Source organism: Pinus tabuliformis, chromosome X (genome assembly GCF_031772625.1).
Source record: "Pinus tabuliformis cultivar Carrire ecotype Pingquan chromosome X, CPIR1, whole genome shotgun sequence".
Taxonomy (NCBI): Eukaryota; Viridiplantae; Streptophyta; class Pinopsida; order Pinales; family Pinaceae; genus Pinus; species Pinus tabuliformis.
Genome location: NC_142308.1, coordinates 90,007,931 through 90,026,072, shown reverse-complemented (window position 1 = coordinate 90,026,072; position 18,142 = coordinate 90,007,931). Strand labels below are relative to the sequence as shown.

The 18,142-nt window shown below is 38.1% G+C and overlaps 1 protein-coding gene across 2 annotated transcripts in view; it reads right to left on the bottom strand.

Moving 5' to 3' along the window:
- Window positions 1-407: 407 nt before the first annotated feature.
- LOC149138539 (xylose isomerase-like) overlaps window positions 408-18,142 on the bottom strand; it is a 56,687-nt gene continuing 38,952 nt past the window's right edge. For both annotated transcript variants that reach the window (XM_089453060.1, XM_089453061.1), the window contains exons 11-21: window positions 7,087-7,138; window positions 6,704-6,749; window positions 6,539-6,594; window positions 4,378-4,429; window positions 3,921-4,000; window positions 3,704-3,774; window positions 3,526-3,566; window positions 1,415-1,514; window positions 1,216-1,287; window positions 991-1,068; window positions 408-875 (exon numbers count right to left, since the gene is read on the bottom strand). In XM_089453060.1, the coding sequence (XP_089309186.1) occupies window positions 840-875; window positions 991-1,068; window positions 1,216-1,287; window positions 1,415-1,514; window positions 3,526-3,566; window positions 3,704-3,774; window positions 3,921-4,000; window positions 4,378-4,429; window positions 6,539-6,594; window positions 6,704-6,749; window positions 7,087-7,138 (684 nt within the window). In that variant the 3' untranslated portion in view covers window positions 408-839. The remainder of the gene's footprint in view (window positions 876-990; window positions 1,069-1,215; window positions 1,288-1,414; window positions 1,515-3,525; window positions 3,567-3,703; window positions 3,775-3,920; window positions 4,001-4,377; window positions 4,430-6,538; window positions 6,595-6,703; window positions 6,750-7,086; window positions 7,139-18,142) is intronic.

The following is an 18,142-nucleotide window of genomic DNA, read 5'->3' as shown; positions in this document are numbered from 1 at the left end:
TTTGTTTTCTATTTGAAAAAGAATCCACAGTTATGATTGAATTCACTGCTAGAGAAATAGTACATTGAAAAATACACATTAATCACATATTAATGCTTTAGCTTCTGTTAGTTAACCTTCCAATTTCTAGCACGGTAAACTGGAATGTGGTTGTCCTGGTTAAATTACTAAATGTGTAACTGCATCCACTCCGTTTATCATTTTTTTGGTGTTATGTGCCTATAGATATAAACTAAATTCTTTGGTGTTACAAGCCATACATGTAAGATCTCCCTCACCCGACCTAGAGCACCTCGCCTATCAGAGGGATTAAAAACAAGAGTAATTAACCTTTCACATAATAGCCACCTTCAGTTTAACACTAGAATGAAATATGGAGTATGGCAGATGACCTTTTGACAGTAAAATTCAATGCAAATAATCCAGGCAATGTGTGATTTTCTTAATTGCATAGCAAGTCCACTGGAAAGGAGACAGACTAACAATTCGACGTATCGTTAACTATGCGCAGAGTATGCGCTAAATGTTTCCTATTCTTTTGAACCACTTCTAAGAAAGTAACCATTGTTGATCCTGTGCTTCCCATTTGCTCTTGACAGATGGCCGCATGCGTGTTACTTCCGAAAATGGATTTATTACATGTTGAGAGCCACCTCACTAACAGAAGAAGACAAACTAACAATTCGCGTATCGTTAACTAGGTGCAGAGCATTATGCGTTACATGTTTCCTATTCTTTTAAACCACTTATAAGAAAGTAACGATTGCTGATCCTGTGCTTCCCATTTGCTCTCGACATATTAACAGTTTCTAATTACAAGTATGATTAACAGTTTCTAATTACAAGTATGACTGGAAAATCATCTCCGCAAGTTCCTGCAACCGAGAAAAAGAGTAAATACGTTGCAAGATAATTTCCTGGAATTCAAGAAACTGAACAGAATGCATCTTAGAAAATGCAAATTCACAAGGTGGTCCGTACGAAGATCACCTGCTTCCCTGATGACAGTGGAGGTTCACCCCATTCATGAGCTTTCTTTTCAAGTTCCTCAAAACTGACCTCTCCATCCTACAAAAAAACAAACTCAAACCAGATGAATATCCAGAGAAATCGATTCATGCGATGGTAATTTACATATTAAAGTAACAGAAACAGAAACAGCTTAAGGATTACTAAAAATAGAGACTACAATGGTGGAAATGGATTGTGAGGGACCTCAATCAGAGCTCCTAGTTTTGAATTGAAGGTTTCATAACGTTTTGCAACAAGCTCTGACATTCTTCCATCCTGAGCAAGAGGCATACAAGTAGAGATCACAAAGATGCTAAAAAATAAATTATATGAATGCCACAATAAAAAAGATATGAACCAGAACACCGGAAACATACTATACAAGGACGAAGAAAATGACAACCTGTAACAGCTTAGCCGCATTTCTCAAGCCCCGTGCAAGAGTGTCCATGCCCGATATATGAGCAATGAATAGATCTTCCACATCTACACTCTCTCTCCGCCTGTGCAGAATCAATAGCAAACGTAGATGAGCTCCACAGCAGATCTTATAAAAATAAGCCTAAAACGACAAAAACATGCTATGGCATGGGAAAAATAAAGCTGTCCGCTTCCCAGACATGAAAAATTAAATGTTAATGAACAGAATATCGTGTGTTGCTTCGTTTATTTCGATACAACCTCTGAAAACAGCTTTCAGAAAACCTTGCTTCGTCTTTTTGAAGAAGTTATTGATATCTCTGAAGAGAACTTTTAGAAGACCGGGAAAGATACTGAGGTCCATTTGAGTTGAGAATTTACAATGATAAGGCTAAATAGGAACCAACAAAACAAATAAATTTAATAAGCTAAGAAATTAATTAAATAATACATATTTGAAAAGAAATTAGGTGATAGTACAATTATGATAAGTAAAAAGCGAAGGAATAGGAACCAATAAAACAAATATTAAATAAGTTAAGACATGAACTATATCATACATATATTTGTAAAAAGTTGGGTAACAGTTCAATTGTGAGAAATAAAATTGATAAAAAAAATCAATTTTATGAATAAAATGTACAAGAGGATGGGATTGTCGTCAACCTCGAAGGAAAAACTGAACTATGTTTTGCATGGAGAGTCCATCGACACTCGAACAGAAGGGTTGACTCTATTCCAAGAATTGTTCGTTATCAAATCAAGAGGAATCCAGAAATTAATAGTGATTAGAAATTCCAAGGATGGTTTATTATCATATCAAGGGGAATCCAGAAATTAATAGTGATTGGAAATTCAGTGCTTGTAATTCATCCTTCTAATCAAAATCTATCCAATCTATCCCAGGATAGTTACATGTCCAGATTGACATAAAGAGCTAAACGGGTAGTGAGGAGCATTGAGTCCATAAAATTTGGACTTCAAAATTCAATCTCCGAACAGATGAGCAGGCAAACGGTGGAGTTATTTTGAATGGCGATGTTAATAGGGAGAGTTATTTCGGAGGAATTATTTTTGTTTCATTCATCTAATAAATTGCAGGTATTCAAATTTTATAATATGAGTGTGTTTAAATGGACAAGTAGTGTGTGCATTAAGGTCGATGAGATGAGCGTTTATCTTACCTTACTCCCCTGTACATTTCACATGCTCCATGGCATATGGTGGAGGGTCGGTTCCTATTCTTTGATAGAGTGGAGCGATTGCAAAGGTGATAGTTTGGATGGGTTTTGATGAACCTCGGTGTTCCTGGTCTCACAGTCTTCCTTCAACTTGTTCTTCTAGATTGGACTCGGATCTGGCTCTGGTCTACCATGTTCAGAGGATAGGGGTTTTGCACCGAGTGTTGGTTCTTTGCTTTACTCTGATTCTTTGTCCTGGTCTGTTGTTTCTGGAAAATAAGGATTCCGCATAGGTCCTTCCAAGGATTGTTGTCTTTTCTTTTCTCTCATCTTTCAGGGAATTGAGCATTCTGGATGAAAACAATCACTCCAATCTTTATATTCACTGTGAAATTTCTAACTTCCATAGGGTTTAAAGGCAAATTGCCAGGAAAATTAAGGATCTTCAGGTGGCATTGTCACATTTAATTCGCAAAATGACGACTTAGCTTAGCTCTCAAAAGTCAAAGATGTTGACATACCAGCACTAATGGCTCATCAAAGTCGGCAGATTAAGAAACTGAAAACAAATTTAACAAATTGTATGAATTGGTTCGACTAGTTAGATACACAACTAGATTACTTCTTAATCAACGTCTTGATGGTCCATCTCTACAAGCAAAAAAATGTTGAGTGGAGAGGTCAGCCACAATACAATCATTCATCCAGCATGAGGAAGTGACTTATTAGAGACAGATTAAAACCTCATCCAAATTAATCTATATTTAAAGCAATTGAAGCTCAATAATTGGGGTGAACTGAAAAATAATTAATAAATATTCGCAGATTGTTTCTTAGGAAGTAGATGCAGTTTGTAAGACAAGCTGAGTTTGACGAGTACAAAAATTGAAAAGTAAACCGACAGAATACCCACAATTTTGCATCAAAGTTGAACCCACCAGGTGCAAGCCCACCCTGCACAGAAGACCAGACTTGATTGATGAGGAAAAATATAAGGTGATGTTAAATGGAAACCAACAAAGATTCTCCAGAACATTAGTACAATTATGAAGAAACAACACTAGTAGAACCATGATCTAGTAGAGACTCACATTCTTTATAACAGTCAACATGATTAAAGTTGCTTCTCCAATATCCGTAGGAAATTGATCAGTATCCCAGCCTGCATAGGAGATTTCACATGAAAATTAGCCCCAAAAAACCACCAAGCTGAAAACATTCGCATTCAATTGAGCATCAATTTTACAGCTGGACCTGCCAGCTGGACCTGTCAAGTAAATTAACAACAGTGAATATAAACCCAGGTACCTGTTTGGGCATCTCCAGTGTTTGCATCGATGTTTCCAAGCATCCCATAAATCCGTGCTATTTCCAGCTCGTGATGACAACTGAGAACAAGTTAAATAACTTAATTATCAAACATATGATTCATATTTTTAATTGGCCACAACTATCCGGAGAGAAGCATAAATGGTCTCTTGCTCTGATCGTGAAAAACTAACAAAAACATGACGCTAGATGTTTTTTCCTTCGTCATAAAGTATGTGACTTAACAAACATTAACTAGTGCAATGGCACTCACGACTGGCCAAATGATAACAAGGGACAGCCATTGTTGCATGGCTTTTAAAGAAAAAAACGCAATCAAGATGAACAAATGATAACAAAAAAACCGTGCTTGCAAATTTAGCCCGCCCTTGAGAGACTTTACATAGGATCCAATAATCTCTGTTCAAAAAATTAATTTAAAGGGAAGAGTTTTTACCTGTGCCCAGACAGAGTTGCATGATTGCACTCAATATTTAATTTAAATTCTCCTGGATTGAAGCCAGCCATGTCAAGACAAGAAATTGAGTATGTTAGACACCAAGCCAGACAATAAATGAAACCTCTAGAAATCTTTAATCATCCACAACCATGGTTGACACACAAAATCATGTTCACCATTTGCAATCACAGATAAAAAATGTCATTAGAAAGCCACAAGAGAAGTATTCCCCTACACAAGAGGGATAGACTAAAATTTTAAATGACTTCATGCAGGGGATAAAGGAGGTGGATTTCCTTGCCAACATGGTCATGGATTGTGATGCATCATGCACCAAAGGGAGATAAAGGAAGGTGGAAGACGTGTATATAAATGAAAACAAAAACAAAATAATCGAATTGGTAAAATTAATCCAAAATAACTAGGGCAATCGCAATAAAAAAGGATGTGCTCATTATAAGAAAGGATATCCTTCCAAAATCATGCAAAGAGGTGAGGGCAATTAAATAACTCGGTGAATTGCACGGAAAAAGGATGTGCTCATTAATTTCCTGTACCCTTCAAATAAGCAGGTTATCCTTGCAAAATCATGCAAAGTGCGGAGGGCAATTCAATCAATCAGGCAACAGCACATATAGAAACAGCTAACCTTGGTTTTTTCAGACTTTGCAAACCACAAGATCAACTCAAATGTGTTTGTGGAGTCTACAACATCTCTGCATTAAAAGGACAGAAGATAGAAGGCCTCCTAAAATCATGTGCATTTTGAGGAGCCATTATCGAAAAGAAAAGAGAAAAAATATAGTTTGCACTTGAAAGAATCTCAAGAAGTGAACTATATACTTAATGCTTGCAAGTTTGAGGGAGATTGGGAACCAGAGGCTGCTGATAGAGAAAGAGGTCTCAGGGAGGAGGAAATAATGGCTCTCAACAGGAAGGCTCCTCGCACAATGCCAAAAGAGCTTAGAGTCTGACAAAAAGGGGAAAAGGAGCCAAGCTAAAGGAGAGGAAGACCCAGCTTATTGACCAATGAGGTGGTTGAATAGAAGAGGTTTGATAGGTTGCTCGAATCTGAATCCCTCCAAGTAAGGGATCCAAGGACGACTATGAGAAGGAAAACATATACAATCTAGTGGCCTAGAAGGCATGTCAATATTTGACAAAAAAGTTGTAAAAATCTCAAGTCGCCTGTCTACTAGTCTGTACATGGAGAAACAATGGGGTATAGGAAAGACTAAAACAAAGGCATATCGAGATTGACAAAAAAGTTGTCAAAAATCTCAAGACACCTTTCTACTAGTACATACATGCAGAAACAATGGAGTATAGGAAGAGACTAAAAGAAATTGAAGAAAAGCTAGACAACTTTAAGCTCCAGTTTCAGACAATTGTTAAGGCTGTTTTTATGTAGTTGAGGTTGTTGAAAGATGCAGTTACAGAGGCGGTGGTGGAAGATATTCACACGACGGATTCTGGAAGAACCACTGAATGTGAAGAAAATGATGTAAATAATGAGGAAGGTAGAAACTGGAGAGTTGCATACTCTTGCAGATACAGCTTCTTGGAGACAATAAGATACATCAAGCATGGATAAAAGGATGCATCTCTGCCCTGTGGGATTAATATGAAGAGATGATGAATATAGAAACTGAATTGCACCAGATGAAAAATCTCAGAACAATCAGAAATGAGATGGATAGGCTATCAGAGCATCCCGGATGGAATTGTTTGTTCAATTAACTTTATACAGCATTAACCACCAGAATGCAGAAACGCACACATCTCCCAAAGATTTGCAATTTGTGATGCTTAAGAGTAGACATGCTTTGTGCGCTACAACTACAGGAGAAAAAGGATGTGTTGTATCTAATGTCACTAAAAAGGTTTCAGAGATCCATCATACCAGTAATCAGACATTGTAGATTTCTGTTGTCGGAAATAGAAATATTTAACATTCAGAAAGGAAGAGTTCTCACTGAGATAAAAAGACTATAATGGACATAATGTAGATAAATAAGAAGTTATGAAATGGAGAACTTGCTTCAGGCAAATACCAATATCCTCCTGTATAACAATAGTAGATTGGAAAACTGTACAGAAGCATAGACAACTCTAACAGGACAGAAATAATAAATTCAGAAATAAATGGTCCATGCACCTGCAAGCCCATATCTTTGTAGGAAGCCCATAGTTGTTGCAGCATCCCAATCATACCTGAAAAAATAGGATAACCAAAAATTATATACAGAAAGGGTTTATTTGGTAGTGGGAATGGGGTTGCAAGAACAAAATCATAGAAAATCATTCAGTGATTGAAATATACTGGTGTTTTGTAGGTTCTTGTGGCTTAGGCTCAATTAGAAGGGTCCCTGTAATCATAATACGAAAAAATTTAGCTATGATAAACAGGGAATAATAAATTGAAAGAGTTCAATTAACCTAACACCAAAGTGACTTCGACATTTTTGAACATTTGCCTTTCCTATATGCTGACTTCATCCAAACTACTTTTTAAGTTTTAACTATCCACTGCACTAACATCTCTTATTACTACTAAGTATCAAAGCATCAATTTCCATCCTATATTGTCAAATGCTGTTTAGGATTTGCTACCATATCAAAATCATTTCTATGGATTCTGCCATCTTAAGTCGCACTTGTCTTCTTCATTCAGAAGAAGCATATCGATTTAAGAAATGAACTCACCATTGAAGCCAATGGTTTTCTTCCAGTTCACCGCTGCTTGAAGAAATTTGGCCTGCAGATTCACATTTATTCAAAACTTCTTTAACTACTTTCAAGTATAGCAATCCTGACCACATCCATAAATCTGAGAGTAATTTCTCTTACTGTATTTGTGTGCAAGTGCATATGCACCAAACATTAGCTCATCAGTTTTAAAAAGAGGTCTTGAAAGAACATGAAGCTGCCAGAGAATGGCTTACAAGTTACAACAGTACTTCTATACAAAGTCTTGATGAAAAGAGGAAACATAATGCTCACAAAAGCAGATGTCATGACAATTGACAGGAGTTGAAAGTTTGTTACCATTTTCAGACTTAAAAACAACTGTTTCAAAAAGAACCATTTCAAGCAGTGCATCCCAAAATGGCTCAGAATACTTATCAAACAAAAGAAACAGTGAAAAATTAAAGTTTAAAAACAGTAAGAAGAAAGAAAGCAAAGTTTTAAAAATTTAGTGTCATTTGCATTCTGCTTTTCAGGTGCTAGATCTAGCAAGATATCGTTGCTCTTCTTCATGTACAGCAGTGTCTCCCTCAGTTAAATGGCAGGGCCAATGGACTTCCGTGCCTATGAGTCTTGTTAACATTGAATCAATGTTGTTAAAAGCGCGATCGGGATTAAATCGGCGCCGGGAAAAAAGCGGAAAAAATCGGCAAAAGCGGGAAAAAGCGGAAAAAAGCGGGAAAAAAGCGTTTGGCACAAAAATATTCATTTTTTTTCATTTTTTTTCAATTTTTTTAATATCTAAACCATCTACAACATAAAATAAATACATTGACACATAAATATGATAAAAAAACTAACATATAAGATGTTTAATATCATTTCTAGCGCTAAAATCACACATAACATTGAATCATGTCCTGAATAGTAAGTCCTGACTCCTGAGTCCCAACTCAGCCTCAAAATATCAACAAAAAATATGATAATGTATCTCATCATGTCATAATGTCATATACAATAAAATGAAAGTCTAATCCTATTGATTTCCTCTGCCCCTCTTGCGAGAAAATGCCACAGCTTTCCCTTTCCCTCTAGATGTAGATGCTGGTGCCCGTGCAGGTGGAAATGGCAGTGGAGTCTGATGTGCTCTAGACGTTGAAGAACTAGAAGTAGGAGCTATAGGAGGTAGACCACGTCCTCTACTGGTGGCAGGGGTAGCCCGGGCAGGTGGTGTCACCTGGAAACATTACAATCTCCCAATCCTGAAATCCTGAAAAACTGATAAGTCTGCTGGATTTTAAATGAAATCTAAAATTCTACTTTCTCCATATGAAATCCAATGAGGCTGGAACCACTCTCAAACATCCTGAGTCATTTCATGGTAATGTTAAAAATTTAAGTAAAAGGATGAAAATGAAGATTAAGGAGAATGTCACTTTTACTTTAAGAATTTAACATTACCATGAATAGCATATCCATACTAGGGCCTAGACTTGATCATTAAGCTACCCCACTCAAAAATTATTTGTTTCTTTCAAAAAACATTGCATGAAAAAACCCAAAAAAAGTTATAAAACTATGCTGTCCTGAGCCCCCACGATTTTTTCGTTAAAAATCGCGCTTTTTTCGAAAAAATCGCTATTTTTTCAGTAAAAATCGGCAAAAAAAAAAGTAGGCGATTTTTTTCGTATAAAAATCGCGATTTGATCGGCAAGATGAAAAAATCGCGATTTTTTCATTAAATCGCGATTTTATCGCGATTTTAACAACACTGCATTGAATTTCCCAATTTTTGCACATTTCTGAGAGCATCTTTTGCTTCTAGTGTTCACGATCAAGTGTGTTCTGCTTCCATAAATTGGCACTCACATAAGGGCCACATTCAGTGCTTCAGTTCAAGATTCAGTTCTATTTTAATCAGCATTCCCATGCATGCACGATGCATACAATGCTTGGAGCATGCATGGGAGACTGATTACATAAAATGGGTACTTTATGATCTTGAGATCTGTTGACTTTTCATAGGATCTTCTAATTGGATAATTACTTCTTATAATTTTTTATATTAATCATTCTTGCATTCACATTCATCATAAAGCAATTACACAGAAAATCTCAACAGTAGAAACAAAATACCAGTAGGATCATAAAGAGACAGCCAAACAAGAGACACAAGAATTTTACCCAGGGAAAACCCATTCACATTCATCATAAAGCAATTACACAGAAAATCTCAACAGTAGAAACAAAATACCAGTAGGATCATAAAGAGACAGCCAAACAAGAGACACAAGAATTTTACCCTGGGAAAACCCATATGGGGGAAAAACCCAGCAACCTTCTCTTTAGAGAAATTATTATGTTCAACAGAGATACATCTAATTCTTCAAGTCAAACATAAAGCCAAACTGACTAGTAACATAACCCTGGTCAAACTGCCATTAACAGCCTCAGCAATTTGATCTTCATGTGCCTCAAAAATTTCGGTCTTCCTTAGATTTCGTCCTTCCATCTAGCCTCAGATTTTGTCCTTGTATTTTCCTCAGATAATGCCTCAAAACTTCGTCCTTCTTGTGATCCGAAATAAGCCTCAAATGATCCGAAATTGGATGCCAAAATTGGAGAGAATGAATGCCAATATATAGATGTTAAAAAGGGCCAAATGGGTGTGTCCTTCAAGCTGGGCCGACTTGATCCTTTTGGATCCAAAATTCAAATTTCAAAAATTAAAAATTCTTTCTTTTGCAGCAGACGTTAAGAACATGTCTTATAATTCAAGGGCTATTGATTATGAAGACCGACCATAGCTACAAAATTCAATGCTCCCTCTTAGCTAGGGTGGTATTCATAATGACTATCCACATGTTCTCTTGTTAACAAATTTCTCTAAGAAAAGGTTATAACAATTCATCATCAACATCAGCATCATTTGATCATCATAAACATTGTCAACAACTTTGACCTATGGCAAAATCTATAGCATCAACTAGGTACCATAATTCTGGTCGGTACCTCTGACCTATGGTGCATCATCACCATAATCTTGCTCGGTACTCCTAACACATGGTACATCATTAGCATCAACTAGTCACCATGATTTTGGTTGGCACCTTTGAACCATGGTACACTGACTAGTTGTGGTTCACCATCATCCTGGTCAATCTCTTTGACTTGTGGTGAAACCCTAGGGACACACTCAATCCATTTGAGTACTCTGGTCCCAAATCCAAAGGCCTCACTTTAGGCCATGATGCTAAATGAGCTCACTCAACCTATCTAGAGAGTAATCTGAGCCTGATGCTGAAAGGCACCCACTCAACTAAGTGATTCTAGGCCTCTAGGACCATTCTTCCTAATTCTAGTCAACATACTTGACACAGGAAGAATGGTCCTCTTTCGGACCATTTTCCCTAATCCTGGTCAACCTACATGACCAAGGGAGAATGTTTATCCCCGCTGCTATCATATCAACACTCTGGACCATTCTCCCTAATCCTGGTCAACCTAAACTAGGGAGAATGATTGTCCTTCATGTTGCAATTTCATCACTCCCTCTTGCTCAGAGAGACATGCTCAATCACTACAAGCTTGTCCTTGAAGTATACAGAATTCATCCTAGGATAGATAATTTGTCAACAATCTACTTGACTGTAGAATAGTACTAGAGCCATACTACTTCGTTCTGTGTCATGTTTCAATACTAGATCTCGTTGTTCTTTGACATGTCATCATGGTCGTCATCTACGCTTGATCAAACAATCCTACTAGTAGTTTATGAAGCCATATTTCTTCTCAAACTGCCAACCAATCTACAATATATTTTGCTTTTGTAGTACTGAGTGCGACAGATATATGCTTCCTGCTCATCCATGAAATCATAACAGAGCCCAAACTGAAGAAATATCCTAATAAATTCTTTTTGTCTTCTGCACTCTCTGCCCAATCTGAATCTACATATCCCTGAAGTTGTACTTCCCTGTTTGAGTCATCTCAAACCATAACTCATTGTGCCATAAGCAATTGTACCATGCTTGCACTTTAACATATGTTTAGTCACATGTCTTGGGTCAACCATACGCTGATCAACTATTTTCTGGTTATCCTAACTAGGTTCTCTTTCTGAAACAGATCCTATTGTGGTAATCCTGGCTACTCCCTCTGCCACTGCAGCCTCTAGTCATTGTAGCATATCAATTATCTAGCCTGACAATCTCATTGACAGTCTATCATCCCAAAAATCTCTGAGGGATCTCAATAGAATGCTTCAAGAAGGTAATGCATCAAATCTAGGTCCTTCATCTCGAACTCAGAGGTCAACTTCCTCTGAAGCTAAAACAAACCTTGATTGCTCCCTCTGTCACTCGAGTCTTTCTGCTTTTGGCATCTAGAGCAAATGTTTTTTCATGATTCTCTCCCTCTTTTCTAGGAGAACCTTCCAGTCTCAAATCTCGCTTTGTACTTGCCATCTACTACACACTAGATCTTGTAGATCTATTTGTAAGCCACTACTAACTTTCCCTTGGTATAATCAAGGTATACTTCAAACTTGTTGATATGCATGCTCCCTCTGAGCTCGAATCTCATCTAGTACAATATCTCAACACAAAGCACCGATCTTAGGAGAGTCCTCTTGTCACAAGCTTTGCTTCGTTCTTCCACCACTTCCATCTGCTGCCAGATCCTTCACAGCCTTTACCATGTACCTGCAATCCTCAATAAGAGGCCATGGAAAAACAATTATAACCAAGCAAAGATACAAAGACAAGAGGCTAACTAATTGGAAAACAATAACAATAATAATCAAGGAAGAGATATAAGTTACTTATCTTTTGAGGATTTAGGGGAATTTGTCAGCTCCCACTTGAGCCTTGCCATCTTGCAAAAATCATCCATCCATAAAACTCTTCATTTGAATGTTGCTTTCCTTTCCTTCCTTTGCTAGGGTTTCTTCATGCAGCGGAATTGTAAGATAACTGCTAGGAAATGCCCCAAAATGGCCACTAATTTTCCGAGTTTTGATGAGCCTTTTCAATGAGATGTCTTATCAAACATTACTGCTGTTGGTATATTTTAACATTTTTCCATTCCCAAACAGAGATGCACAATGGTAAATACTTGCCAAATGAGGGTCTCAAACAATAATAAATGAGAGCAAATAACTCAAGCAAGATCAGCACCACTATTTCATATTTGGGACATCATATAAGATCATTTTCCTCTATTAAATATCAGCCCAGATTCATATAATGCAAGTCCAATAATATTCAGCCTTTCATTAAATATAAGACGTTGCAACTTGGAAAATAACACAATGGAACCTGGTATAAATGACTCAAATAGGCAAACTACAGAATGAGTTGTCTTTGAATAATATTAGTAGTAAACATTCCAGGAGAGTGACCCCATCAGTGCCATATCTTCATAGGATGTAGCAGTCGTACAAGATGCCCAAGAAACTCAACGTACCTTGAAAATGTGCAAACCGCACGGGAAATGGGTGTTTTAGCCTTTGCATCCAGTAAGATTAAGCCCATGAATTCTTTGAGTTTGGTTGCCCTCCAGTGCTAGTGACTCGTCCAACCCAGTGAAACAAGCTCTTAAACTCAATCCCTTATGAAATGTGTTCAGCTATGAAACCAAATTCGTCCCCCAAGCCTGTCGTGTCCCGAATCGGGCGAATCAGACACAATTCAATCGGATTCATGTCCTTCCGAATGTGTTCAATCAGGATACGATCGAATCCGGATCATGTCCCGATTTTCAGATTCGAATCTCGATTTTGGCAGTTTTTTTCCATTTTATTTTCACATTGACTTGTTTTGTTTGTTGTGGGTTTGCTATTGGTGGTTGGGAGCAAAGAGCAAAGGGTGTGGGATCATTTTCAAGGAAATTCAAGCAACAGGTAAGTGCATTTTCTCTCTTTTTTTTGCATTTTTATTATAGCAATTTGCATATGCATTTCTTTTACAAATTTGTGCTTTTTTTTTCTTCTTTTTTTTTTTTCTTTTTTTACAGCATTCATGGCTCAATCAAGGCTAGCAGGGAAGGGCAAAGGAAGGGGAAGAATGTCCCCATTGGAGATGCCCCTCCTCTCCCAATTTCATCAGGGTCTACTGCAATTGTTCCCTCTATTGCAAGTGGCACTGCAACAACAACTTCAAATGTTGAGGGAAAACTTCCTCCTCGAGATAACAAATATCCCTTGTGGAAATATGTCACAAGAGAACAAGGGCCAAGCAGCAAGGTGAAGGGAGGAGGGAATGTGAGTTGGAAATGCAGCTATTGCAACACTACTTTCACAAACGCATATTTCTGTGTGAAAGGTGATTTGTTGGCTTTAAACAGGTTGTGGAATTGCAGCTTGTACAAAGGTGCATTTACCAAAGAGAAAAGAAATGGAAAGAGAGTCCAATGTTGGTATGGCAAATGTGGCTGCAAAATCTAAAAAAGCCAAGAATGATGACCTCCTTCCATTCTTGAAGAAAAGCAACAACAAATTCCCATTTAAGAGTTCTGGTGGGGGACAATCAACAAAAAAAAAGGCAATTTCACTTGGTCCAATGGACAAGATTTTTCAAAAAGAGAAACGAGAAGAGCTTGATCTCACCATTGCCCTTCTTTCTATCAAAACTTCATATCCTTTAATGTTGCACACTCACCTCTATTTATTGAGATGTGTCGAGCTCTAACTCAAGGGGCTCCATCAGGGTATGTGCCTCTTGGGTCAGAGAAGCTTAGAACCACATTGTTGACGAAGGCAAAAAAAGAGGTGGAAAAAATGCTTGAGCCTATTAAAGCATCATGGCCAACATCTGGGGTTAGCATTGTTTCTAATGGATAGACAGATCCAGCACGGCACCCACTCATCAACTTCATGGTGTCTTCCTTGAATGGTCCAGTTTTCTTGAAAGCAGTGGATGCACTTGGACAATACAAGGATGCACAATATATGGGTGAGTTGTTTATTAAAGTTATTGAAGATGTAGGTGTTGATTCTTGTGTGCAAATCATTACAGATAATGCACCTGTTTGCAAGGTTGTTGGCATGATTGTGGAAGCTAAATATCCACAAGTGTTTTGGACACCATGTATTGTCCATTCATTGAACTTACCACTTAAATCTATTGCTTCTTATGTGCTTTGGATTGGTAGCATTATTGAGGATGCACGACATATCTGCAACTTTCTACAAAATCATACAAATGCCCTCACTATCTACAAGGAGTACACCAATCTATCATTGTTGAAGATTTCGGATACACGGTTTGCCTCTTCATTCATCATGTTGAAGAGGTTGAGGGAGGTCAAAACCGCTCTTCGGGCCATGGTTATTTCAGAGTTTTGGTCTTTTTGGAGAAAGACAAATCAAGTAGCCTCTAAAAAAGTGAAGGACACAGTGTTAGATGATGCTTGGTGGGAGAGGGAAGATCTACTTATTCAGATCATGGACCCTATCATTTCTTTGCTTCAATTTGTAAATACAGACCAACCCATCCTAGGAGAGGTTTATGAAGGATGGGATTCCATGATTGAGTTTGTGAGGAGAATTATTTTATAGAGTGAGTGCCCCGAGTATGAGACATCATCAGAGGCCTTCTTCACCACCATACAGGATATTCTTGTCAACTGATGGGACAACAATTGCACACCTTTACATTGTTTGGCTCACTCATTGAACCCAAAATAATGGTGGACCTTCCTGCAGATTCCCTCCTCACATGGATGGTGAAATCTCACAGGAGAGGAAAGATGCATTCAGGCGGGTTTTTCAGGATAAAGCATCCCTTGATGAGGTGGAGGATGCCTTTGCAGATTTTTCCGCTGACATTGGTCGATTTGCAAGATATGATCTGATTAGAGATAGGGGGCTAAGAAGCCCTATTCTTGGTGGGCAAATCATGGGGCAACAAACCCTCCTCTACAATAGTTAGCCATGAAGCTCCTCCCTTAGGTGACTTCATCCTCTTGTTGCGAGAGGAATTGGAGCACATATGGGAATTTGTATAGTGTCAAGAAGAGCAGGCTTAAGCAATCCAGGGCAGAGACAATGGTGTATGTGCACACCAACCTTTGTATTATTTACAGGCAGAGGGATGAGTGGTTGAAGGGAAAGACAAAAATGTGGGATGTCTTTCCTGATGATATGGGTCTAGAAAGCAGTGGTGAGTTGGCATTGGCCAACTTGGATCTCAATGATCCAATGCTAGAGCTTGTCACATTTGATGATGGTGATACTATAGAGTGGTCATCCTCCACGCCAGCAGATGAAGAGTTGACTTTGGATACAGGGGAGGAGGATGCAACGGATGAGAGAAGTGGTGACCATGATGATGAGTACAGTGATGCTAATTTTGACGATGACTATGAGGATTGATGGCTCATGAGTCATGAGTTACCCACTGCCTTGATGCCTATATACTTGTAGTTGTTTTGTATTTGCTATTTTTATTTTCCATTGGCATTGCACTATCTATGTAACACATTTTGATTTTGATGACTTAATGAGAAAACTACAATATCCTTATCTTACTATCTTGTCTTTCTCCTATTGGATCATTGATGGATTGAATATGTATTATGATTTATCATTTATGTCACAATTGTATGAATTTGTGTCATGAATGATAATTTGTGTAAGAAATATCTAATTTTTAATATATATCTATATATATATATATATATATATATATATATATATATATAACGTTGAATGTGTCTTGTAGGGGATCAATGTGTCTGTATCCAACACTCGAATCCCCGTGTCCGTCGAATCCTGTATCACCGTGTCATGTGACTTAAGTGTTCAGCCAGCAATATACAGAAGGAGTGCAGCCCAATACAGTGACAAACTCGACCCTTTAATAACCATAACTTGGCCAAGAGGAAAGAGGATGACTCAGCCCCTTAGGTAAAGGGAACTCATCCCTTATCGACTGGAACTTTGACCCCAATGTTACTTAGAATATCCAGACCCTTATTTATTGAGAAAACTCGGCCTCATAGTAACAACTTCGACCCATCAAATCCATGGCAGAGTATGGATCTTCTTCTCTAGCAAAACCGACCCCAACTTTGGCTTGGACCTCTACCTATGAGAAGAAAGTATAGAAAAATACACCATCCAAAGATAAAATCAACTAATAAAACCTCTTTACCTCAATATCTTTTGCAAATCATCTTCTGCATTGAATCTCAATAGTGAAATTAGTGTGATCCCACTCTCAAGACCAACTAGGGTGTCTAATTTCAACATCGAAGCTAGCATTGGCAGCTAGGGTTTCTATAACCCTAAACTTCTCTCCAAAAACTCTCTAAGAGCTCTTTTTTTCCAAATGCAAATGATAAAATGAAGAGAAACTCCTTACTTTTCACTTTTTATAATTGAGTGGCCACTTTTGCTGTCATTTTACCCTTTTAATTTTTTATTAAGTCACTTTAGAAGACTTTCACTTTATAAAATTAAGGTGACTTTTCATTAGCTTAAGATATGTCTTTCTTTTCACCCCTTAGGCAATTATAAAGTTTTCTTAGACGAATCATGTTCCCTTATTAACAAATTTCCCAACCTTATCCTATGGGAATTTTTTAGGCTATTAGAACCCGTCTTATTTCTCCTAGACGGTTAGTGACATTACAGTCCTCCCCGCCTAAGTTTGCTTGCCCTTAAGCAACTTCAACTCTAGATGTTTGAGAACATGTTCACCTTCCGAGGTGGTGTCCTCAACGAGTAGATCCTTCCATTTAACCATGTACTCTCATAGTTCTATTCCTCAACTTTCACTCCCTTGTTTCTGGGATCTCCTCCAGAAGCAGGATTAGCTCTCCTTCCTCATCTAATGGAGGGAGCTTAGTGGAGGTGACTACTTGTTTCCCCAAGGCCTTCTTGAGGCATGATACATGAAAGATATTATGAATTTTACATCCTTCATGAAGCACAAGTTCATAGGCCACTACTCCAACTCGCCTCACGATTTCGCATGGCCCTTAGAACCTGGGTTTCAATTTTTCTACCCCTTTGTTTTGAGCGATGACTGTCAATGGGGTTGAAGGTGAAGGTATACCATATTCCCCACCTCAAAACTGCGCTCCACCATATGCCTATCTGCACACATTTTTTGTTGGTTCTGAGCCATTTGCAAGTTATCCTTAAGGACTCATAAGATATCATGGCTCTCCTGAATCCAGTCTTTAGCCAAAGGGGCACGACTATTCCCAAATACCCGATCTACAAACATTGGGGCATCATATCTATATAGTGCCTTAAAGGGCGTCATACCAATGGACATGTGGAAAGTGGTGTTGTAGCAATGTTCCCCAAGATGCAACCACTTAACCCATGCCTTTTGTTGGCTAGATACATAATTTCAGAGATAGCCCTCTAGCCACTTGTTGACTATCTTGGTCTAACCATCAGTCTATGGGTGGTAACTAGTGTTCGACGTCACTTCCAAAAGCCGCCCATAAGTCTACTATCTTTGTTGCTCACTATGGTATTTGATAACCCATGCAATCGGAAGACCTCTTTGAAGAATAGTTCGGCCACTTGTGATGTTGAATATTTAGATGGTATGGCAAAGAAGTGTGCGAACTTTATGATTTGACCCACCACTACATATATGCAGTCCTTTCCCTGTACCAGAGGTATCCCAGTAATAAATTCCATGGAGATACTCTCCCACTTCTACTCAAGAATAGGGAGTGGTTGTAGCAATCCCACCGGGTGAGTATGTTCAGCTTTGTTCTACTAGCAGATGCTACATTCTTTTACAAACCTCAACACATCCATCTTGAGGCCCTTCCAAGTGAACCTCTCCCTGATTTGTCGATATGTTTCTAGGTAACCCAAGTGTCTTGCCAAAGGTGAGCTATGAGCTACCTGGATAATTTTCTCCTTCAATTGTGATTCTAGTACAAGATAGATCCAATCCTTATAGTAGATGATGTCATCCACAATCTGGTATCTTTAATCATGTATCAACCCTTCTAGAATCTCACATGCGAATTTGTTTTTGGAATATTCTACAACCAATGGCATCTTCCAGTCATCTGTTATCTCCATGAGTGAGACAGTGGA